General features: G+C 33.6%; 2 protein-coding genes across 14 annotated transcripts in view; one reads left to right on the plus strand and one right to left on the minus strand.

Annotated features, from left to right (window-relative positions):
* Positions 1-3,004: 3,004 nt before the first annotated feature.
* On the plus strand, positions 3,005-6,188 carry LOC100740352 (histone acetyltransferase Tip60). Its single transcript, XM_024370560.2, has 5 exons — positions 3,005-3,149; positions 3,254-3,311; positions 3,723-3,791; positions 3,873-4,953; positions 5,090-6,188. The coding sequence occupies exons 1-5, from the start codon at positions 3,105-3,107 to the stop codon at positions 5,196-5,198; spliced, it is 1,362 nt and encodes a 453-aa protein (XP_024226328.1). The 5' UTR covers positions 3,005-3,104; the 3' UTR covers positions 5,199-6,188.
* A 237-nt stretch (positions 6,189-6,425) lies between these two features.
* LOC100740471 overlaps positions 6,426-26,267 on the minus strand; it is a 157,160-nt gene continuing 137,318 nt past the window's right edge. For 9 of the 13 annotated variants that reach the window (XM_003492669.3, XM_033323147.1, XM_012390561.3 and 6 more), the window contains 10 exons: positions 25,091-25,523; positions 22,582-22,978; positions 21,262-21,496; positions 20,697-20,868; positions 20,342-20,581; positions 19,952-20,107; positions 17,918-18,075; positions 17,151-17,260; positions 14,423-14,947; positions 14,076-14,228 (listed from right to left, as the gene is read on the minus strand). In XM_003492669.3, the coding sequence (XP_003492717.1) occupies positions 14,076-14,228; positions 14,423-14,947; positions 17,151-17,260; positions 17,918-18,075; positions 19,952-20,107; positions 20,342-20,581; positions 20,697-20,868; positions 21,262-21,496; positions 22,582-22,978; positions 25,091-25,523 (2,579 nt within the window). Of the gene's footprint in view, positions 7,439-13,147; positions 14,229-14,422; positions 14,948-17,150; positions 17,261-17,917; positions 18,076-19,951; positions 20,108-20,341; positions 20,582-20,696; positions 20,869-21,261; positions 21,497-22,581; positions 22,979-25,090; positions 25,524-26,267 lie in introns of those variants that run through there. The other 4 variants (XM_033323146.1, XM_033323145.1, XM_033323143.1 and 1 more) reach the window with 4 other exon arrangements.

Consider the following 26,267-nt stretch of genomic DNA (forward strand, 5'->3'; position numbering starts at 1 on the left):
ACATCATAACCACGTTATAATTTTGACACGTATTTTCCACTTATCATGTTCTCTCCAAATATATCTAAGAATTTCTAGGAATAATTAACAAACGCAGTAGCCGTAAAATCATACGTTATAACTATCAGTTACTAGCGATATCGATAATGAAATGTAAATAATACTGACAGTATAATAAACGCTGTTATCAGAAATCATAGCTCTAATAATAATTACCGTTGCCTATAACTAACGTAATTACTCTATACAGTGCAATTAATTCCAATTTATGTACCTTATTTTCTCAATCGCCCCATGTTTCAAGCTTCATTATGCTCTTAATCGACCATCGATCAATTGTTAACAATAATTAATACACATTAGAATAGGCTATGAAACTTGTAAGGAAACGAACCAAGAGGAAAGATACACGGATACTGGAAGATCGCGAACGCAAGGATAAGTAACGAAAATGTAAAGCCCGGATGAACCGCGCTCATCCCCTTTGGCGTCGGCGTTTGACGCGACCGCTGAAATTTTTACTTCGTTCGATTTGGTCTTTCGGGGATTCCCCGCCCTCTGATTGGTGGACTCTGGCCACGCCCTGCATATAAGGGTGGCTTGCTCGCCGGAGCACTATCAACCCTTATGTATGCCCGATGTGAGTACACTTATGTGTACGGGGTACATATATGTAACCGGTGCAGATTTCGCGCGTACATATATGTATCCAGGGTGAAGTACATAGGCGTAGGAACGTGTGTACACCCCTGGGGTGGGGCTCTCGCAGGACTGCTGCGGGAGGCAGCCGACGGTGAACACTCGATACGACACGGTCGATCGAACCAGTCGTAATTTTAGTATGAAACTGTTATCTAAAAATGAACGACTCAACGACACTCGCTATTCTTTTCGCGAAACTCTCACGGGACTCGAGAGACGTGGGAGTGGAATAACTGGAATCGAAGGTTCTAATACTTTTTGTCGATACTTGAGACAAGAGGAGTATATAGATATAAAGGGTGAAGTTAAATTAGAAGTTATATTTTTGATGTATAGAATATTTCACAAAGATTAGATAAAAATTTTGGTATATACGTATCGCTTAGATATATATATATACCTCCGCTCCAAAGTCTCAGGACATTTTTTACTTTTAATAAAATTTTAATATTTGATTTTAAATTACACGCACGTTTGAATAAAATTATTATTATATTATGACGCCGTTATGTATATGTCAGTATGTCAGTAATATATACGTTTTCTTTTTATCAAAAAAGTATTATTTCTTGATGTTTTTGTTGTGTGCTTAATTTTCTTTTTTTGCTCAATTTTGAAACTGATCTACTGAGTGTCTTGAGACTTGCGAATGGTAATGTACCTGTGTAGTTTGTGCTTTAGATAATGTACCTTAGAGTTTCTATTTTAGGTATACAGTATGTTTCACGAAGATGTGATTGGATGGAAATTTAAATATAAATTGATTATAGATAAGATGCTGATACTCGGTTTTGGAAAAATGTATACATATAAGGACGTTGTTGAATTAGAAGTTATAATTTAAGTTTTCCAGGATGTTTCAAGGAATTTGAAGAAAAATTTGGATTATGAATTTTTTAATAATTAAGGTATATTAATTTATCATTTTTGACATATGAAAAAAGAATATAATCACCGACCATTTTTATGTATTAAGAATTTTCTTTTAAAAAAGAAGGCAATAAAATGGTTATAATATAAAAATTCTGTAATTCCTTAACACTACATATTGGAACAACGAGTGAGAGTCTATTTGAAACCCGATTAGCCTCACAGACGTCGACTTTATTGCCCGTAATTAGTCGGTATAAATAACGTCATCGAAATAAAGGTGATGGCTTGGTAAGTAACATCGGAAATTTCAACGATGTTTCAAGTATGACTTCGCATTAGTGGCCGGATACACGGAAAGGGTATTTACGTAATCTCGCGGGCGCTGGATTGTTTTGTGCGCTGAATTGAATAGAATAAGATGTCACTTCACCAGGGAAGAGAATATTTTCATGCTGGGAATATTTTATACGAAATTTATGTCTCAGAGGGATAGACAGAGAACGTGGGAAGGAACTTACCGTGTCTACGTATAGATATTACTATTTTACAGCGGACGGAGTAGAATAAGATGTCACCTCAAATTGTCTCGAGTGACTAAAATAGCTTTACGTTACAAACCTTAAAAGCAACGACGAAGACGCCAGCCGAAAGAGACTCGTATGAAATACACGCGCGAAACGGTGCGGCGTTACTCTAAATTCACCTGTTTCCAAATGATATGCATTTCAGAATTAATTGCGTGCAAGTGCGAGCATCTTTCATGATGTATCGTTGTAACCCCGCTACTCACGTCCGTATCTTCCTTTGAATTATTCTTACTTAATTACGTCGCATATGCACCTCGACGACCCATCATATTATTAAAGGGGATTTTATTTGATGTCACTCACGAGTACGAGTTTCCATTATACTTCCCTTTTACCTCCCTCTCAGATATTAATAAATTATACTTTACACCCCTTAGTTTTCGTATCTAATTTTGAATTTGTCAAAACTTGAGGTATTTACATTTTGGATATAAATTTAATATGACATCTTTGTTGGGATAGCAAAAGAGTATAAGAGTCAAATTTTTGTCAAAACAGACTACGCTAATATATTCTACATTGCTGTCTGTGCTACATTATGGTATTATTAGAAGTGTTTTTCTGAAAAATTAATAATTTATATTATAATTTATATTAATATCTACTATAATTTTACATAGTGATACGTGTATAATAATTATATAATAATTTCTTTATTATTGTATACACTATTATATCGTGTTACTATTTTAATGAAAAGTAATGAAATAAATAGAGCGACTAATTTTGTAGTGCTTTGAGTTTAGAACGAATTTCGCGGGCATCATAAATATTTCGATATTCGACGGAGATATTTCGATTGAAATGTTTCGATAGTGCGGGAAATGATTTGAACTTAGTTCTTCTTATGTCCGAAGCCGATGGAGGAGCGCTCGCGCTAGTGTCGTGAGTACTTCAAAACAAAATCGTATTCGGTAGAAAGTTTCTTCAATTGTGATTAAAATGATTGAAGAACACGATGAGCGCGAAACAATATGCGACTCAGTGGTAAATATTACGATCTACTAAACACGATAACGTTAATATTTTCTTAGTGTGAAGTCGGTAATTACGAATATTTGAATGTTATAAGGTCTTAACCTTACTTTCAGAATTCATTGGTGGAAGGCTGTCGTTTACCAGTCAGAATGCACGGGACGGATGATTGGCGTGAGTAAAATATCTATTTGCATTCTTGTTCTTTAGTCATATGATGATCTGTTTTGAGAAAATCGTGATCTTTTTCTCTAAATCATGTATGACGTTTTATACAATAAAGATCATTTAGAAAGCGTGTCATTGGTTCGCATTATCGAACCATTTCATAGACACATGGATATTTCTATTGATTAATGTCGTTAAAATCGTATCCCGAATATAAAAAATGTATTTAATAAAATATTGGCGTTCATTTACCATACATTATGTTTATTTCAACTTTTAGGTTATGTTTAGGTATCTCAGACAGTAACAGATTGTGTACATTCGGTTTTTTATTGTTTCTTCAGGAGTGCATTATGACTCCATTTATTTAGGTGTAATAATGAGAGTTTATCAAAACTGTCCTTTTGTCATCCACAGCTCTTGCTGAAATCATCAGTGTTAAAGACGTACATGGTGTCAAGTGTTATTATGTTCACTATGTAGATTGTAAGTATAACGGGAATTAAGAAGAGAGCTGTTGTATGTATGTACGTAGACAACCATTTAACTAAATGTGCAATATTTTAGTCAATAAACGATTAGATGAATGGGTTACGGAAGATTGTTTGGACACCCGGAAAGTCCAATACCCTCGTCGAGATGGAACCACACCAGGAACTGGTGCAGCAACCCCTAAAAAACAAGCACCCAGTAGACCTCCTAGTCCTAGCAGCCTTAGTAACGAACCAGTTAATGGTTCTGCAGTTCTACAAGCCGCATTACAAAAAAAAATGTCTAGAAAGAGAAAGGCAACATTTATAGAAAATGAGGATTCTCAGGATGGCCCACCACAGACACCTGGTCCAAGGCCAACTGGATCATTGGTTGCGCATCACCACGATGATATAGTTACTAGAATGAAAAATGTAGAACTAATAGAACTAGGTCGTCACAGAATAAGACCCTGGTATTTTAGCCCTTATCCACAAGAAATGGTAAACCTACCATGTATATATATCTGTGAATTCTGCCTGAAGTATAGAAAAAGTCGAAAATGTCTGGAGCGACATTTGGCAAAATGTAATTTGAGACATCCGCCTGGTAATGAGATATATAGAAAAGGCTCAATATCATTTTTCGAGATTGACGGCCGAAAGAACAAAAATTATGCACAAAATCTTTGTCTACTAGCAAAATTATTTTTGGATCATAAAACGCTTTACTATGATACGGATCCTTTCTTGTTTTATGTAATGACAGATTTTGACAGTAGAGGATTCCATATAGTTGGTTATTTCTCAAAAGAGAAAGAATCGACTGAGGATCATAACGTAGCTTGCATTCTTACACTACCACCCTATCAAAGAAGGGGCTATGGAAAATTACTGATAGAATTCTCATACGAGCTATCCAAATTCGAAGGTAAAACAGGTTCACCTGAAAAACCTTTGTCAGATTTGGGATTGCTATCTTATAGAAGTTACTGGGCACACACCATATTGGATATTCTGTTGAATATAAAGCCATTAGTAGAAAATGAGAAGCCTCAGATTACGATAAGTGAAATATGTGAGCTGACCTCGATTAAGAAAGAAGATGTGATATCGACGCTTCAGAACTTGAATCTCATTAATTACTACAAAGGACAATATATTGTTACATTGAATAGGTAATTGGCTAAATAGTCAATGCGTCGTTAGGAAAAAAAAACGGGTCGTGCAGACCGTTTGTATAGATATTTCGCTTCTTTGCAAATACAGAGGATTTCTTCCAATATGTCACTGACAAAACATGTTTATTCACAGGGAGATTATCGAGCAACACGCAGCTGCAATGGAAAAGAGGCAAATCAGGATAGATCCTAAGTGTCTTCATTGGACACCAAAAGACTGGAGTGTTAGGGCAAAATGGTGAAGTGACATTCAAAATCGACAATAATATTGTGTTAATTCATCTCTAAGTGATTTTCAGAATCCCCTGGAAGCGTGACCATTGTATCATTTATTCAGTCTAGATACAAAAACTGTATATAATATACCTGACCATAATGGTCTGTGTTTTTTAATAAGACTGTCAAGCTTTGCACGTGACTGCAATGATTAAAAATGACAAAATGAAAACGAAAAAGAACACAGAAGTAATAATAATTTTTACGTTTGCATGCGTATCACGGTTACGCAGTATACCGAACAACCATGTTTACCGAATATTTTACGTGATAAGAAAAAAGTATCTGTTAAATAATGTACTGGCTTACATCTAGAGTCAGAAGCAATGTTTTAATATGGTGACTAGGATTTTTTAAAACATTTGCATACATATTTGCGAATCAACGACTTGTACAGGGATATAAATCGGTCTTGTAGAATTGTAAATAAATCTGTTTTTATAATGTGCACCTCATTCACTGCTAAAATACGAAAGCGATATCTAGTTTTAAAACAAAAGAATATATATATGTAATTATAGTATTTCGAAGCTTCAAGTAAAGCGACGAAGCTGGCGTATGTGACCATATTGAAACTCAGTGAAACTGATTGGTACAATGCAAAAATTGTATGCATACGAATATTCGCACAATTGTGCACACACCTTTAAAACAAATATTAGGCGATATTCAAATTTGCGTGTGCTCGTATTACGGACGGATGGTAATCGATAATCTGTCGTTAAGAAAACAAATAAATAAATAAATGAAAAATAATAGGAAAGGTGGGAGAAAAATAGAGATCCATTTAAAGAAATCGGATTCATTCATAATCACATCGCATTGAACAAAAACACACGAGTTTTCATTCCTCATTGTATTATAAACGGCTGTGTTTGATCAAGTTGAAAACGCTCGAGCGTAAATTATCCGTCTGAATCCGATTCGAGATTATTCTACCAAAACGAAGAGTTACCTATGAACTGCGAAATAAAAAGTATTTTTCTCTGAAAGTGTGTATTTTTGATAGCGTCGATCGATGCCATTAGTTAGAGCAGGTGAAACGAAAGAAAAGTAGAAAAAGGAAGTATGTTCCAATTTTTTCACTTTACAATCTCTTTCATTTCCACCTTCTCATCTTTCTATAATTATTCCACAATTAACACATATACACAGAATCGCAAGAAGGTGTAAATAAGAAAACACACACCAGGTACAATTTTTAAATACAGCATCTTTTTTATGTATATATATATTTTTTTTATATTCAACAGTAACATCACAGTAGCTTCATATACAATAAACTTTTTTTATCATAATTTCAGTTGCCTTTGTATTCGTAACACCACGCGACAACGTGACACACAGCGAGTCCCGAACATTCGCCAATTTACAAAAATTTGCTAATAGGTTTTTCGCGCATTGTCAGCAATAGGATGGAAAAAAAAGGAGAGGGATCTTGTGAACGTTAATGTGCACGATGTATGTCTACGTATTACAACACGCATATAACTAGGCGAACAGTACGAACTTAGGACCGCAAATATTATTCGGATCCTCGTGTGTGTATGTGTGTGTGTGTACGCGCGCACGCGCGCTCGTGTATGTATGTATTTTTCATATATTCTCGAAAAGATACATGATTGATTTCCTTTTTTCTCTTCCACACGAGAATACGAAGTATATCCGCAAATAAACGCGAACACAGCGATACGTCTGGATACGACAAATTGCGGGTATGCAGAGGACAGGAATCCGAATGATATTGCTGACTCGCCCACGAAGCAGTATTATAATATTCGAGCCTAGCGAACAAACGAAAACCGTTCTCGGTGATTGTTAGAAACGAATAAAATGACGAATTTGCGTCGAAGCGATCGGAGCCTCTTACGATATATTAAAATACCGACTCGACTTTCTATAGATATATTATATCTTATCTGAACGATAAACGCATAATACCGATCATAAACGCATGACGAAACTCCTTTTTTTTTTTTTTTTTTCATTGTTTCTTCTTCACATTCATAAAACACACACATATATAATAATATATATATATATATAATTACACGCATACATAAAACACGCATACCGAATCATTATCAGTGTCTGTTGATTGTATTCGTGTTCCGCAGACACAACGAGAGTATCCGGGTACTTGAGAAACACTTGATGAACATTAGGCGAGGACTCGGATACCCCGAGAACGCTATTTTTACTGGACCTGTAAAATTGTGAGTATTACAATTTAAAAAAGAGAGGAAGAAAATATGAGTTTGAATAATACCTACTCGACGAATATGTAACACGATTGGAATATTGAAATAAAGAAATGAGAAACTATGAATTGGTTGTCGGTGTTTCTTGGTTTGGTCGATCAATTGATTAGTGTAATCCTTTCGCTACAAATGCTTTATGTACGTATACCACCAGTTATTAAATTGTAAATGAAGATAAATTTTTCGTTTGAAAATATTATGATTATATGATTATTATAGATAGAGAAATCTGTAAAGCACATTACTCTATGCACTCATAAATGAAAATTCTTTTAATAGAGTTTCTTTCAGGAATAAGCCATTTTAATTCTTTGACTTTTATACTAAAAGTGATTTCAATTTTGAAATTACAGTAGCGAAAGGATTAAATAGTTACTTCGAGATCGAAGTCATGTAATTTGAATATTTGTTAGGATGATTATAATTTTAAAATGTTGGGATATTTAATATTTGATATTTAGTGACTTTTTTGGAAAGTAAAGATCTCTAAACAGACGGATAGGTATTTAAATTATTCTTTTGAGGATATTTTCGTGTACTCGAGCACTCGGTTAATCTTCGTTCGACTCAGTGTTCAGGACCAGTGATCGTATATAGATGTAGAAATTGGCGGATAGATTTATAACAACAATAACAACAACAACAATGACAATGAGAGTCCGATGTCGACGAGAGTCGTCGATAAAAATGGACAGTGAATATCTTTTAACAGTGATTAGCGTTAGAACGATGACAATGAGAACATTGATAGTGGTCGGGAAATACTTAACCCTTTTGCACTTTCGTGTATTGTAAATATTGAAAATCTTTGTTTATACGTATGTACGGGAAAAGATAGATCGAATCGTTAAACGAAAGTATTAAAATTTAATTAACCCTGTGTAATCCATTATTTAATTATCTAGTGATATTTACGTATGTTCTATATGTTTCTTTTTTCTAAATAACATTTAACAAAATTCAAAATTCAACAAAATAGAAACGGAGTATGTAACGTTTCGATATGATTGTATTTTATAGTATCAAATTGTATACTTCTCAACCTTGTTCTTGATACATCTCATTGTCGTAAAAGACTTTTAATTTTTCTTGAATTAAATATAATCCACGAGTAACAAGAATTTCCAAGAGAAGATATCTTCGATATAAAAGTTCTTCTCGCAGAATATACAATACGATTCAAAATTCGTAGATATAAATTCTACAACAACTTAATGCGGCTTCAAAAATCTATTAAATCGGTTGGCTTTTTTACTTTCTTATATTAAATTATAGTTAATTTGAAAACAAGTTATTCTTAAAGATATTTATCTCGAAACAACGTTTTCTATAACTTAGGATAGATAACTTTGAGTAGAAGCTGATACAACATTCTCACCTCCCGCAAAATAAATTCAAATGAGAAACAAAATATATCACTGCTAGTGAAACTGGCGGAACTGTATGCAATTGCAACAGAATTTCCTTTCGAGTCTTAAAAAATGTCATAAAATTGATATGTATAATATAAAAACACAGTCTTACATCTGGAAATCTGTGATTTCCATTCCATCTTGATGCGAAGTCTTGTTCAAGTGCAAAAGGGATAAAATATCACCGCGTCGCGGCATGCAGTCCTTGTTACGATATATTCTCGCGTAAGGATACTCGATAAGCGTTGTATCATTACAAACAACAACCATCTTCGTTGTCGACTACGCGCCTCGTAATCGAGAATTCTTCAAGATACTTGAAATTCAAATTCAAAGTGCGACATATTCGATACTCGCCGCGATCTGGCCACGTAGCGGTTCTTGGTATCTTTGTCACACGATAATTCTCGTCTTTCTGTGTTGCATTAATCGTGCATGTGTGTGTATGTGTTACGTGTGCGCGTGTGTGTACGCCATATATGTATATATATTATATATATTTATATACGAATATATATATATAGTTTTTCCTTCATTCATACTTTGTATTTTTTTCTCTTTTGTCCAAGATAATCCTCTCTTCCCTTTTGCTTCTCTCTTTTTGTATTTTTTTTTTTTTTTTTTTTTTTTTGAATACATCTACAGTTGAACAGTAGTTGGCAATGGCTGGACAGAATCGCTTTCGATGAAAATACTTTTGTTTTTGCTAATCAGTTCCTCTTCGTCTATCGAGCCTGTTACGAGGTATCCTGTTTCGTTCCCATTTTTGTTGCCGTTTCTGGTCTTCCTAATTTTCTGGTCTCGCCTCTCTTTTCTGCCTTTATCTCGCGGTTTGCATCGGAACAACGCAACTGGACTGTCATCGAGCGCGGGTAAACTATTCGCTTTGTACATCAGTGCACGCATATCGGATCGCAGAAATTGTGGGCATACGGAAGCGTAATCTTACCGCTGACTCGCTGTAATTTTCCTTACCTAGATAGATAGTGTCCAATTTTTTAAACAATAAACTACTTAATTTTATAAGTTTATTTGTCGTAAGAATATGATATAAATAATAGTGGTTTTCAAGGTAAATTTGTATCTGGCTAAAATGAGAAAATTTCTAGTTTTAAAAAGTTTCGTTCTTTACTTTAAATTCGATAAGAAGAACTAGAAAAGGAATATATTAAATTGTAAGCGTAAAAGTGTTCCATATAAAATATCGTGAACGTTTAGACCGCTTTTTCGCGAGTCTGCGTCAATTACGCCCCGAGCTTTCCATCACATCGTGACAAATGAGCCCTCTGGTGTTTCTCAAACCACCAGAAGCAATTAATGAATCATTGCTGCGATCAATTACGCTCCGATCACACACTAAAACATCTACGCTTACACACACATATGCCACAGAATCTCCAACGACACGCAGTCCACGGTTCTTTCACAAATGTTTCTGCAAATATTCTCTTTAACAATAATTTCTTATATTTCTTATCTATATAATCCAACTCAATACGTTAAATGAAATTTCTCAAATTTCTATATTTTTCGTGGACATAACGTGTCGCAGAAAATCCGCCATAGTTCGCACTTACGAAGATGAACGACAACGTGAGAGCACAGTGACGTTTAGAAGTTTAGACGATGATCTTGTCATAATTTACACGAAATCTCGAAATATGTGACACATTACTATACGCTATCATATACATTACTAACACGCTATCTATGGAATGTTTTCTTTAACGTTCGTTTCATTAACAATGATCTGTGAATCGCGTTATTCCACGTAATGAACAAAGAACTATGAATCACAAATTGTTGCACTTTTCTTGAACGTCGAGTATGGTTTAACATGCAGCGTTCCAATTGTATCGACCAGCGACGCACTGCAAGTCTCGTATTATATACATATATGTATAACGTTTCACGTATATCGACCAGCGATTAATTGTATATCACGTAGTAGAACGTTTACGACTATCAGTGATAAATCACGGATCAAGCAGTATCACACAGCTGCCCGAGATTTATGCTAAATTACGGTACATAGGTATTATTCATTTATAGCGACATTTATAGTAGTATTACATTTATTTGGCAAACGGAGCGCTTACGTGACGCTACGTTATTCCAGATCATCGCTAAACTCACAATAATCCGTATTTTCGATGAATAACGTATTTTGTCTGATTAATTTGTTATGTTGCCGCGAATTGACAAATCTATAACTTCGCAAAAGAAGTCTGCGGTTTTAATTGTTATTTAAATTTAGTAGAAAGCGATGATTTGTTTCATTTATAATTAGTAAGAAAATATAAATAACGTAAAATTATCTGAACAGTTCAGTTTAATAAGATCACATATCAGAGCATTTTCGTTCTTCTTACACCTTATGTTACGTAATTAATTTTTTCTACCTGTTTTTCAGCGACCGATCGAAAAGAAAGGATTCATCAGTTTCAAACTTCCTTTGCATTTTTATATTTCCATATAACATTTTTGTTTTCGTAACTGTCGGAAAGAATTTAATGACGTCCAATAGATAGCACGTTAATTTTTACGGCCAAGATCGCGAAATCTAATTGCCGCGATCAAATGTAAACGCGCGAATCGCGACAGATCATCGTCCAGGGATCGTCCACGGATCATCCATACGATTTTCTTTAAAAACGTTCACGTTTACGAGACGTGTTTCTTTACGTACATATATGTATCTTTTTTTTCTCGTTTTTTCATTCTTTTCTTTATTTAGCTTGTTTTACAGCTATACGTACGGTTTGCATATTTAGTTAGTTTATTTTAATTATTAACACTCTCTTTCACATATACATACATACACACACACATACGCACACACATACACACAGTCTGTCTCACGACTCTGCTCGTACACTGCACGTCACATATGGTATTTGTACCTTCTTGTTTTCTCTAGTATTCTGTAAAAATATTACAAAGGGCCATCTTTCTACCACGTGTTAGATCGAATAATTCAAATCCATATCGAATCCATATCCACATTTCATTATGTCATTTTAAATGTACCATATTTTATGTGATTACAGTGTCGAGGGTGCGTCGATTTGTATTCTACAAGCGATAGTCTCGTTTCACCTGCGAGACGACGCGAAGAAAAGATCTACTTTCGTCCAGCCGCTTGCCTGAACAATAAGACACTTAACAGTTGGACGATCCCCATATCTGGGAATCGATGAATGTTTTTTTTGCACCTTTTTCCCTTTTTATTTTTCCTTTTTTTTTTTGTTAGTTTTCTTTTGTTCTTTTTCTCCGTCTCTTAAACAATTGTGTCTCGACGTTACATTTGCGTATAACAAACAGAATACACACGAGGGAGGGATCGAAAACGGCATTAAATCGTCGACGAGTGTGTAAAAAATATTTCTTCTTCTTGGAACCTACGAGAGAAGTTGCGTCGAGGACAATCGAGAAGCGAGAGCGAAAGCGAAACGGGGACAGAGTCAGGGGGACGAAAATCAGCCTCTTCCGCGTGTATTATAAAACCACGCGTTTGTTTCTTCTTTTTCTTCGTGTTCATGTGTGTATGTGTACTCTCCTTTTTTCTCTTTTTTTTCCTCTTTTCGATTTTTCTCGTGAAAATGCAGTCAATGGAACTTGGGAACCAGGCCAGGCTAAATTATCGAACGATTTTTGTTTACCAAAAAATGACTGATGATGGGATCTTTTATTATCACATACTGTGCGAGAGCTATAAATTAATGGACACACCAAATTTTATTCCTTGGTTTGTATATACTAAAAGAAATTTTGCTTTTACATCGATATTTAGAATAAAGAAAAAAAGAAAAGAGAAATCTTTGTCAAGACAATTGTTTATTTTTATATTTCTTTTCTTCCTAGCCTGTTCCTGTGAATTTTAGAATATCTGCCTTAGAGTATTGAAGATACAAAAACTACGATAGAAAACAGAACAGACTTCGAATACTTTTGCTGTTTCAGTTTGCTCCTTATTCTTCATTTCCATTTATATTTCACATTCAACATCAACGTCATATTTATTTATGTATTTATCTTTTTCTTGTTGTTATTACTATTATTATTTCTCTTATAATTATTTATTAGTATTATTGTTATCATTAATGTCACTCTTAATACGTACATATATACACACACATGTTTATGCATGTATACATACAATTAAATTCACTCAAGCTTACCAAATAATTAATCGTTACGTTTATATAATGTATATCGTATTATCAATAGCGTTTCTCTGTCTTCGAGTTTTCTTTTTGGTTTGTATTTTTCTTTTTATGATACAGATTGTCATAATCGGCATGGTATTGCCGTCTTTCTTTCAACCTCTGGCGCTTTCCCTTCTTTTTGAAGAATCTTCCTTCTTTCTATTTTATTCTGTCTTCTTTTTCATTTGAAACAATGTCGTCACCAAGTTACTTTCAACGTCCTTCACTTTGTCCTATTCTTATACAATATGAAATTTGTGCATTTTCCCTTGCTTCCCGTTGATTGATAATGACTGAAACTAGGAGTCCATCTTCTCGTTTAATCAACGAACTTTCACAATCCATTTTCTCATCCCTTTTTCTCTCATCTTAAGCTTCCTTTGCGTAGTATCGAAGTCTATTACTTTCCTGACGATTTTTCCAGGAAAATAATTACTTCCCTTCCTATTGTATAGATCGTGCATTTCAATCTTCTTCCTAGAACAAGATGTTTCTTTCTAAAACAAGATTTTGTAATAGAAAAGCGATCGTAAATCTGTCACAACTTAGATTCACTACTTTTCACATTATTCGATTTTTCCAATTTTTGAAATTATTTCCATCGATTAACATCTACACTTTCTATGCGTGATTTTGATCATGTTAATAGTTGACTATTCGATGAAACAATTTCGAGAATCTCCCAGAAAAATAATTAACTGTCGCAGATAATTTATTGTTGTTTTTAACGCATGTTAATCATTGAATTTTTTCTCGCTTTTAATTAAGGAACAGTTCTACGAGTAACTAGCAAAGTTCATGATCGACACAATTCTTGACTAAAATCTCGGAAAGATCACCCTCATTTATTGACGAACTACTATTCAGAGTTTACTCTCCTCAGGTACGAGTTGTTATTTCCATTTTTATAAGGGTGAAGGTTAAGGGTTGCTTGGAATTGGTACACAATGTGCAATAGTCTTTTACATGCCACAGTCGAAACTCTCCTGATTTTGCACCTTTTTCTGGTAAGCTTCCAAATAGCTGTCGACGTTCCTGTAGATGCCAGAGTTTGCTTGGTACATCAGAGTTTCCAGGATTCTCTCGTTTCTGATTGCTTTGGATGGCAAGACAATCTGAAAGATCCGTTGAAGAAATTAGTTTTATTGTTATATTTTATCAATGTGGATTTGTTAAATTACTTATAAAGAGAGACTTAAAAATAGTTGTTAGTTTGAATTTTTTCTTATAGTACCACGTTCGATAGCTTGCTCAAGATTCTCTCGTATTACATTGTGAAAGAGTTAAAAACATTTTCTATGAAACTTACCCTAATAAGTTCTTGAGGCGTTATTCTATACAACTTCAAGTCTCTACTGAGCCTCTCCATAATACACTTGAACTCAACTTTCGGGTCTACTTTGGTCGATTTCCTGTCTTTAATCCTATTCTTCGCCCACTCGAGCATCGCCTCGAATTTCTTAATTTCGCCAACTTCCAGACCTCTGCACATGATCATTTGAACCATAGACTCACTTAATGTGAGAAAATCAGGATTCTGGAACAACTGGTACGCTCTGGTCTCGATGAACGCGAGGATCATATTAACTAGCTCCGAGGCAGACGTGTAACGCCAGCAGTAGTTTTCCAACGCGCACAGCATCACGCAGACAATTTCAATTCGTAAAAATTGTTTCGCGTGATGGAAACACGCCTGTAGAAGCTCTGGTAGATCATAGTGCTCCGCTGCACAGATCAGGCCTGGTATGTTGCTGCATGTCAGTGGACAAGAACCTGTCTGTAGGTAGTTGAGCAGAATCTTGAACGTCTTCGGGTCGAATTCGATGATATTGAACTATATGATAAAAAAAGAAAATTATCGATATATGGAGATGTTTGCCTTTTATTTGGAGCAACTTTTATCGTTTAGTCTATCATGTAGTTTAAAAAAGTTATTTGTGCAAGATGTTCCATTCTAATCTCCAGAGACAAATATCTTGAGAAATATGGAATGTATTGTTTACTTCTATCTCTTGTTACTTTACAGTGAATGAAAATATAGATTCTAATCTTTTTTGCATTATTAAGCTAATTTCTCCTCCTCTATCAACTCATCCTATTATTATACCTACTCTTCTCTATTAAGTTTGATGAATTTATCTTCTAAAAAAATTCCAATTTCTTCTTCCATTTAATTTTCACAATATTTCTGCTTCAGAAACACCAATCACAGCCTTATCATATCATTGTTAAACATGTACTTGTAATATCAAAGAATACCGATAACACTAATATAAAATTAATGAAGAAAAGTTCCTTCCAAACCTCATTATATAATATATCTGTACATACCAGAAGTAAACTGTTATAATTAACACTATTAGAAGCTTAAAATCTTATCCTTTAAAATGATTTTTGTCTCATTTCGATACGATTTCCCGTTTCGAAGATATGCTCGTTCAAAGTAAAGCGTAATTTCCAGTATTTCGCTATTGCTATCTTATTCGCATACTCGGTTCTTTCACTCGCACGCCTTCGCTGACCTACCGCACATGTGGCACGTGCGAATGGTCAGTGACGGACGCTGAGTCACAGCTTTTTTTACGCCACTACTACTACTACTACCACTACTACTACTACTACTACTACTACTACTACTACTACTACTACTACTACTACTACTACTACTACTACTACTACTACTACTACTACTACTACTACTACTACTACTACTACTACTACTACTACTACTACTACTACTACTACTACTACTACTACTACTACTACTACTACTACTACTACTACTACTACTACTACTACTACTACTACTACTACTACTACTACTACTACTACTACTACTACTACTACTACTACTACTACTACTACTACTACTACTACTACTACTACTACTACTACTACTACTACTACTACTACTACTACTACTACTACTACTACTACTACTACTACTACTACTACTACTACTACTACTACTACTACTACTACTACTACTACTACTACTACTACTACTACTACTACTACTACTACTACTACTACTACTACTACTACTACTACTACTACTACTACTACTACTACTACTACTACTACTACTACTACTACTACTACTACTACTACTACTACTACTACTACTACTACTACTACTACTACTACTACTACTACTACTACTACTACTACTACTACTACTACTACTACTACTACTACTACTACTACTACTACTACTACTACTACTACTACTACTACTATTACTACTACTCGCGACATACGTAATTCTTGGAAAAAAGTGGGTCACGACGTTTCTAAGAATTTCAATCGCCATTCAGCTTTCTGCACGTTCTATACGCAATACTTTGAAGCCTCGCACCTCATAAACGGATTGAGACATCGAATTAAAACAAATTGTGGATTATAGGGCGTATCTTTCTCTGACTTTAGAGTGATTTCATTTAAAAATCTTGTAGCTTTTTTCTTCTTTTCGTTTTTAATTTTTTAACGTTAAAGCACATTTTAAGTATGTAACTTCTTTTCTATTTGTTTCTCTTGAGTGTTGTATGGAATGTGTGTTGCATGTGTGGTAGGTGTTAAAAGAGTCTTGTAAATATTAATTGGTGAATGTTGATACTGATATATAGAGTGTAAGAGAGCGTAGATCTTGTTATTAACATTGAATAAATAAAATATACGGAGGAAGAAAAAATAAATTGAAAATAAATTGGACGATTGGAATATAATGATAACAATTGACATTGATGTAACGTGTGGTTGGTTTGTTTACCTGTTGAAGAAATTCTGTATCAAATATAATGTGTAAATAAATCATTAACTTGAAGAAACAAGAGGAGAATGGTATAATAAAGTTAGATACAGAAGTTTTACGATAAAATAGGAAATGTTATTGAAAATATAATAAATTAACATTTGCCAGGAATAAAAATAAGCATACTGTGTTATAACCGCGAATAGTGTATTTGTCAGTGTTTAAATATATCAGTAATAGAACATCATTAATAATAATATTGTTACTACGAATTAATTAAATTTACCTCCGTTTGTGCCAATTTTGCTCTATCAACTTTCTGCGCATCCGCACACACGCTGAGTCTGGGTACCGCCAACTGTTGAGCTGCCTTCTCCTTTTCCTTCGCCTCTTTATCTAAAATTTTAAATTGAAAATTTACAACGAATCACAGAAACAAAAATTCTTACATACACGTATTCAAATCCAATATTTCTACGCATCCGATATACATATCTAATACTTCTATATCTATTAACAATTAATTTTACCGTGTATATTATCGATGGAAGAAATGTAACGACATAATTAAACAGTTAAGACTCTACCTGTCTTATAGAAACATGTATTACCTTGTATCTTAGATTAAACAAGTCTTTGAGCCAATATAATTAATTAATATAAAATTTATTTAAATTAGGTATTTATAATATTTAATATCTATACAGACATTCAAATATTAGAATCATAATAAATATTTCTCAAACGCGCTATCCTATACACAAACTTTTTAAATATACAACAAAAGCATATATCAAAATAATTCTTCGTTGACATCACATCATCCTGAATAGGCTAAATCGACTTCCGTATCTTCCTTCACCTACATGCCTGAAATCGTTGTTTAGTCTCTCGAAATATGCATAAAATTTAGTACCTGATAATAACTTTTACAACTTCGCCAATTACGTTTTCCGTTAACAGTATCTTTCTTACAGCTAGTCTTTCCAAACGTATAAAACCATAAACGAAGCACGATATTTAGTCGTCTAACAGAGTCAATAATATACGTACTGCTGCAATCCTGCGAACTAGCCCAACGTTTCCGATCCTCGCTTTGCAGCGTGTTTCCGCTTCCGTGTTTCTTAATGCTCCGTCCCCAGCCTGCCGTGATCGTGCCGAGCCTCGAGAACGCTCGCTTCATCATCGGTGACGAGGGCACGCTTTTAGGTCTAAACAAGTCAGAGCCAGTATCTCACAGAAACCGCAGAGCGGCACCTCAGGGTACGGAGAGGAAATTCTTCTCGAAGAAGAATCTTTGATCAAGGAGAGAGGACAGCAGGGAAAGTAGAAAGGAAGATTGAAATCGATAAAAAGGAAATCGGTGATGACGGATTTTTCAAGTAGATCTTACAGTTCCTGAATGCATCGAATAATAGCAATAAGGAAAAAAACGAACAATACGAGACAACGACGAAAGCTCGTCTCCTTCGTTCGCAAAATCGGAAAAATTGGAAACGTGAATGCGAATATAGAAATACCGAAGTAAAGGCGAGATAATCAGAGCTTGCTGTTACAGTTACTCGAGGAGAAAAATTGTTCACGAGACACGACGACTTAAGTTCACTGCATGCCGATAGCCAAATTACCAAATCGAATAGAATTCGGAAACAAAGTGTCAGTGTTTAGATTGGAAAAAAAAGGAACCGAGAATTCGATAGAAGACATACAGAGCAGCCGCAAGAACACAGGAAGATATAAAATAAAGGAAAAAATAAGGGAAAAATCGATACGTCGATCTCGACCGAAGCTAATAAGATAGATATAATAATAATTAGCGTGACTGGTGTGATACTTCGAGTTACTCTTGCAGTGCTTTTGTTTTTTTTTTTTTTTTGTTCTTTATTCTTTTATCGATTGGTTTCGAATAGTAAAACATACTACACAGTTAATCATTCAAATACAATAGAAAGATATAGCGAATAAGAAAGTGAATAATACTCATAATCAACATGCGGTGCTGTGTGTATGTTCTGTAGGTGTACGTGTTCATGTGTGTGTGTGTGTGAGGATAGGAGACATGGAAGTGCCGTAAAAAATACACATAATTACGATTAAATATGTACGATATATAATATATAATATATAGATAAGTATATATACTATCATTCGACAACGACACCAAAGGCAAGTTCAATCTCTCACCGTTAATCTCCCGGCTTTTTTAATCGCTAAATAAATCCAGTTATATCGTTTATGCATCTTGTTTCGCTTCATTTGTATTAACCCATTTTACGGACTAATTATGCAATTAATTGGACTGAAAAATGAAATTTTTTGAAACTAGGAACGATTACATTTAGATTGGCACACATTTGTTCTCGTGCAAGTAATAAGTGCTTTTTAACTGAAAAGACAGTTCTTTAGGTTGATATTCGAAGATTCCAGGAAATAAACTTTATAAATCCATTTTTCTTTCTTTTTTTTAGATTTTTGTGATTCATTCAGAAAAGAACTTAATATAAAGATGGTCGATAAATTCACAAGATTCGCTTTATTTTAAATGTGCGAGTTCTGCTTTAAAAATTCGCCTTTAAGCAAGACACAAAAATGTGAATCATACTTACATCATGTTCTTCTCCTGCAATCTTCATTTCAGATTTTTAATTACTACAGCTACAAAAAGGATTCTAATTAAAGAGATACGGGAGAAGATAATATTTTAAATATTTTTAACACGGAAAGGAAGTTGCGAATAAAATACTGACGAACAATAAAATAAGCCATTATTTTGATTCACAAAATACAATATAGACGATTATAAACGAAATATCGTATTAATATTAAAAATAATAAAATAAAAAATATTAATAATAAAATGAAAAAAGTTACTATTACAATTACACAAAAATAAACTATAACAATCGTTTTATCATTAGCGAAGAATGGGTTAATACATCATATATTGCGTAGATTATATCATGAAATCACTCAAACAATGATAGATTTTATTTATGTTTTTTGATTCACGTATTGAATATAAACTGGACTCTTGAAGATAAAAAATGCATAATCCTGATTAACAGAAATAATTCACAAGATACGAACCTTGGACTTTCGACATCAGGAACTTGAAGGAAGTTAGAACTTCGTGGCTTCTGTGGGCTCAACAAGGTTGGTACCGGTCTGGCAAGTAATTCAGCAACCGGCACTTGTGGACTTCCGAAACCCGCTTGAATACCATACAACATCTCTTGGAATACTCTAAAGAAATCAAATAAGTTAGCAATTTTTACTTCTTACTAATGTCAATTTGTTCATAGTTCAATTTTTTGTTGCTGGTATTTTTAACGAAATTAATAATTATTATAATACTATATTAAAGATATTTTTAACAAATTTAACGTTCACTTCCATCAAGATCGAAGTATGATTGCATTCTTTATTCTTTATTTTCTGAATTACCCGAAAACGTAAATCAATTTTTTGACTAATCACCTGCTCCTAACTGCCAAAATCGCTCTGACGCCAAAGAATCGGACTTTCTGCTTTTGTGGTCCATGTACCAGGAAACAAACATCAAACAGGTTCGTATTTAACGTGGTATTCTCTTCATTGTTCAAAAATACTTTAGTGAAGTCTTTGGCAAGTTGATCGTGATCTTCGAATTGATCTCTGACAGAATCCAAAAGTGGGGAAGATGGTCTCATATGGCCAATTGGTCTCCACGAACCGCGTCTAAAGTATTAAATTTCGTTCTCATTGATTCGTTTATTCTTTTTAAATACAATAAAATATTTTAATTAAAATATAATTAATTTCTTTGTGGTCGTTGTCGTTCATGTTCGTTCACCTGTATGGTTTCGGAATCTGCCCGGTTTCTGCATGATTAGCCAAGTTGGCCACGATATCTTCCAACATCTGAGTTCTCGTTCTTTCTTGCATCTTCGCGAATTTTGGTGCAGAATAACTTGCTCGCTCTCCGTTCACAATTTTCGTCAATAACCACTCGCGGAACATGGGACCTGTTGCATCGAGAGATCGTTAAATTTGCTTTTACATCTCACCGATAACTTTCTTCAAAGTAGTAAGAGCTAGTTTTATTTCCAAGTTACTACCTTGCGTTTTAGATGGTTCATTTTGAAATCAAACTATTCCTTTTCTAATCTTTTCCCGATTCTCTTCTTTCCTTCTAAAATAATTCTTGCATTTTTCACAACGATACAAATGTACTCTAATAAACTTTGAATATATTTTCAAATTAATAACAGAATTTTAATCAATTTTCTAGTTGAATAATAAAAAGTTTTTCATTTCTTAGACCCTGATTACAAGTTATATAACAAACAAATGTTGAATTTAAGCTCACAGTGTGTCCAATTAGAATATTTAAAGATTCATATATTATGTATTATTACCCTTTTTAAAAACATTTTGTTCCCAAAGATAGGGTTTGTATGCTCCAACCTCGTCCCTAGTGGCAACTGATACTTCATATCTGGTGACTTTCCTTTTTATTCGTGGACTAACTCTAATTAGAATGAACGTGTAGAGAAAATGGGACTTCATACAGGCTGGATTAAACGGAGTCTTGTCTGCTTCCAAGAACACGACACACACTATGTCGTTACCGATGTGTCGTTTTTTTTGTACCTAAACAATACAATCTCTTTTAATATAATTATAATAAGAGTAACTATTAGCCTGTAATTATCATTATTCATATAATCAAAGTTCATGAAAACAGCATTGTTTGAACTAATTCTTTTTAATTAACTTTCAATTAACTCTTTTTTCTAACAATAATATGTTATTTTATTTCTGAAAAATTAAAAATTCCTATTTACTTTTGAAATTGAATTTTGAATATTTCTGTTGTTTATGATTGCTTTCATAGTAATAAGTATTAACTGCACATAGTTTAATATCATGTCAAATAATATGATATTGATATATACGTAATGTTATATACAGAACTCGTATCATATACATCATGAATCACATATTATACATAGTTCTAAATTGCTAATTACGTCAATAAGTCAATAATAGATAGATAAATAAATAATAAATAAATAATAAATAATAAATAAATAATAAATAAATAAATAGGTCAATAATTAAACAATGAATAATTCTCAATTTGAGGACTTGAAACTGAGAATTTCATTCAACCAAAATTCTGAATGCTATCTGCCTTTATTGAATTGGAATTATAATCCTTGCTATGCGTGTAACGCGATATGTGTTACAAAGCCGAGTTTAATTAGTCTTCAATGTACCTAATATCTATTGTTACTTATGATTGTCCTCCATCTATATGGAAAATTAGTTATTACGCCACAGTAATATTTGCGAACTCTATCATCAGAGTATTCTTGTAGTTTTCTTACAATCTTATACGCGGTTAAAAAATTGTCTAAAAGTTGAAAGAATTGAAAATTGTTTTACTTACCAAATACTATAAAAGTCATTATATTTTGCATAGTTTATATGTTTTCTCATATTATTACATTTTATGCGATTTTACATTTTCAAATCTTCCGAATAATAATAACTAAGCAGTCCAATAATAACTAATAAATAGTAAAATAATGTATAATAAAATTTAGAGCCAAGACATTCCGTTTAATGCATTAGCCTTCGATTTAGCTATTTAATTTAGGCAAGATAAGAAAAGATTGATTAAAACGCTATCGTTGGTAAACGTGTCAACAACGATAAAAAATTTATTTTACCCTTTGCACGTCGTGCTTCTCATTAGGTAGGAATGTGGACACGTGGTACATGATCTCGATGCCTCGCCAATTCGTGTACACAGAGTACAATCCAGTCAGGTCGTGAATCGTATCCAAGCCGCCCTTGTACTTATCGAAACCCTTCAGACGAATTTTATCACCGAGAATTTGTAGGAATTCGTCGAAAAGCGGCGAATTCTCGTGGTTGTCCAATATCTCCTCCTCGGTACGCTGGTCCTCTTGAACGTACAGCACGCCGACTTTTAACTCCGATTTTATGAACACCTGATCCAGCTTCAGCAGCTCATCCTGAGTGTCAGGTAATTGACCTAACGTTAATGGCGGATTCACGTTCACCTCTTTGCCTAAGCTGCGGACCACTTCCTCGCGATTGTACCTGTGAGAAATGAGAAACTCGTGAATATTCGTTTTACGAGAAGAATGGTCTTTAATTGAATTCTACCGACATTTAACTCTTTCGCTACGTGAAGTTAAGAGCCGAAAGCGGTTTTTGGAATATAGACGGGAAGTTGCTTTACTAAAATTTAGAGATTCTAAACGGTGACAAGCATAATAAATACAGGGAATGTTCTTCTTATAGCAAATTTAATTTAGTGCGACTACTTTTAGTCCGTCTTACTTGCAATTATTATTCGAAATTAAAGTTTCAAAGCTGTTCTACTTTTCTATGATATTTTAAGGGAAAAGAAGTTTATTTTTGTATTTTATATCATGAATAAAAATGACTTCAGTTTACACAGAATGTATATCGCTTTTAGCAAATGATTTTTAAAAGTGTACATGTACTCTTCGTAGAGATAGAGTTAAGTGTTATTTACACTACAAACAACATTTCGCGGTTTTCGCGCTGGGTCAAATGTAATATATCTTAAATATCTTCAAGAGTATAGTGTTATATGTAATTCATGTATGCGCAATTGAATTAAAAGCGTAGAATAATATTCTTTCGCTCGAGTTTGATTTTGCGAGAAAATCGATCTTGAGAGATCGATTAAAAATGTATATTTGTGAAAATAGGATTTGTCGAAGGACATTATAATGCTTATTGTTTCTATATATAACACTTATGCGACTTTTATGAGTTATTAAACTGAAGAAGCATAAAGGAGAATTTTATCAAGCGTACTTTATTTTATCCGGCTACCTAAAAATCTATTTTCATGAAAATTAAACCTTGCATGATCAAATTTTATTTTACACTTTCAATCTATTTTCAGGAATCACCTTTCACCCACATATATAATACTTTCGGTCTTACCCTGTATGCATATATTTTATAAATATGAAAATATTTAAATAAATGTGAAATGTTTTCAAAAACATCGTGACAAAAATATTTTTTATAACTTTATAATTATTTTTTTATATTATTATAATCACGTCAGATATGAAGTGAAGAGAAAATAAAAGAAAAATGGAAGAAGCGAAAACAATTAAAATTTGTTAATATTATTCAATTGTTTATAATTTTAGTGAAAGAATGGGATTATGTTTCTGATCAATCAAATAGCGTAGTTACGATAAATTTTGATAAAAGAAGGATTTGTTCAAGTCGAAGCTTGTGTATTCTATTAGTTTGTTATTTCTCCGTAGCTCGAAGAGTAGAATTAATTTCACCTTGATTCTACCATGTAGTTTAACCTAATTAGGCGGTATTAAAGGCTCCTGTGAGAGTTAGGATATTACTATTGCTTACTTACACTGTTTAGTCTCTAAACTGTGCCACTGGATACGTCTATATTACGCTTGTAAGCAAAATGTTTGACTTGTACTACTTGTTTGATGCCTAATTCCCGTTATAGAACTTTCCAAACTGTCTCATTTCTACTTCATTTAATATTCCTTTTGCAGTTGGGATTTTCAAGAGGTTCCAATTAATTCTACAGTTACATTGACAATTTTTTGTGAAATATTTAATCGATATTTATGATGTTTCAGATTGTCCTATCCATTTACTTTTCAAGATATTATTTAAAAAGACTCCTAGATCCTTATAATCTTTCTTATATCAATGATCTATTCGGTTACACTAGTCCACGATAAATCAAACCACTTACATATTACATTTTAACAATGATATTTAACTTATCTTTTTTTCAAATTTTAATAATTTATAATCCATGTCATTATATTACTGTGGTTACCGTTTCTCCATATAATTTACTTTTTAAACTTTCCATTTTATTTTATATATTTTCAGTGTTTTATCCAACACTGTATCTGTTAGCAATTACAAAATATGACATATTTGCAATTTTTATCGTATTTGTAATAACACATTGCGCTTTGTTTCAACTTATCACGGCTCTTCTAGCTCATTTCTTCAGAATAAACCTGAAACCAGTGCTTCGAATGACTTTTAAAAACAGGAATTTCGAAACCCGAAAAACTACAAATATGTCATGTAAATATCGCCAAAAATTAAAAATCTAAAACTACGCAAACTATTCGCAAATGCTTCCAAAAAATACAAAATATCGCCAAATACCTGTCAGCAAATACACAGCTCGCAGGAATTAGCCCGTGTACAGTGTAACTGATGGCTCTGACGAGAATTCTGAATTGATCCCGGCTATTCAATGTTTCCTGCTTGATACTTAGTATCACCGGGCCAAGATCTTCGTCGTTGGCAAAATAATTCCAATGTTCAGTTCCGTAGAAATATTTTTCATAGGTCTCTTGTTCGACAGAGGTCAGCTCGAATCCTTGATTCTTTTCCCATTGTTCCTCGATCGTGGTCTTCTTCCTGGGCACTTCGTCGGTATCCGACTCTTGTTGAACCTCAGCCAATTCAGTGTCAGTCGCTTCTCCGCTCTCGCTCTCGTCCCAGATCGTGTCAGAAGTGATTTGCTGTCTAGAGCACTCGATCCAGTAGCCAGGTGTAGGTACCAGATTGTGAGGGAACTCGTTGCAGAACTCATCTATGGAAATATTTAATATTCTACTTAATGATGTGATTTAGTTTGAGCCGAAGGGGTTTGTAAAGTGGTTGAATCCGTTTGGGGATTTTTAGGATTAAATTGGGATTAACTTAATTGCCTTTTTATTACATGACGAGTAAACTAAATACTGTGGGGGGGGGGGATAATCATTTTTAGAAACGTATATATCAATTTTATGAATAATATTATATGGATCTTGGTAAATTGTAATGTTAATTTTAGGAATGACAAAATATTGATAATATCTAGAATGATATAATAATATTCATAACAATTTTTGCAGTAATTTCTTAGATTAAAATATCATTTCACGTCGTAGAAAATTAATCCAAAGTAAATTTCTCTTTGATAACAAAAATTTCAATCAATCTCAACGTCGTCAGCGTAACCTTCCTCAAGATCTCAAGTAAACCGAAAACCATTCCAGCAACACGCAAGTATGATACTTCACACGCTTCGAAATCCATTTTCTCCGCAAATTTCATTTCTCAATATTATTATCAGTTCAGTCTGTTGCCCTCCTTTTTTGAGACAACACTCGAAACGCGGCAGAAATTTCAATGAATCCAACTTCTTTTTACAGTCGATCTGCTTACTGTGATCTATACTATCTATCTATAGTGATGTATAAAATTTGAATGCTCGAAGCTTTAAAGCTCAACCTTAATCGAGTTTTTAGCATTGACATCAAATAGAGTTCAAACTTTCGACAGTTTGAAGTGG

The sequence above is a fragment of the Bombus impatiens genome, unplaced genomic scaffold (assembly GCF_000188095.3).
Source record: "Bombus impatiens unplaced genomic scaffold, BIMP_2.2 scf_0815, whole genome shotgun sequence".
Taxonomy (NCBI): Eukaryota; Metazoa; Arthropoda; class Insecta; order Hymenoptera; family Apidae; genus Bombus; species Bombus impatiens.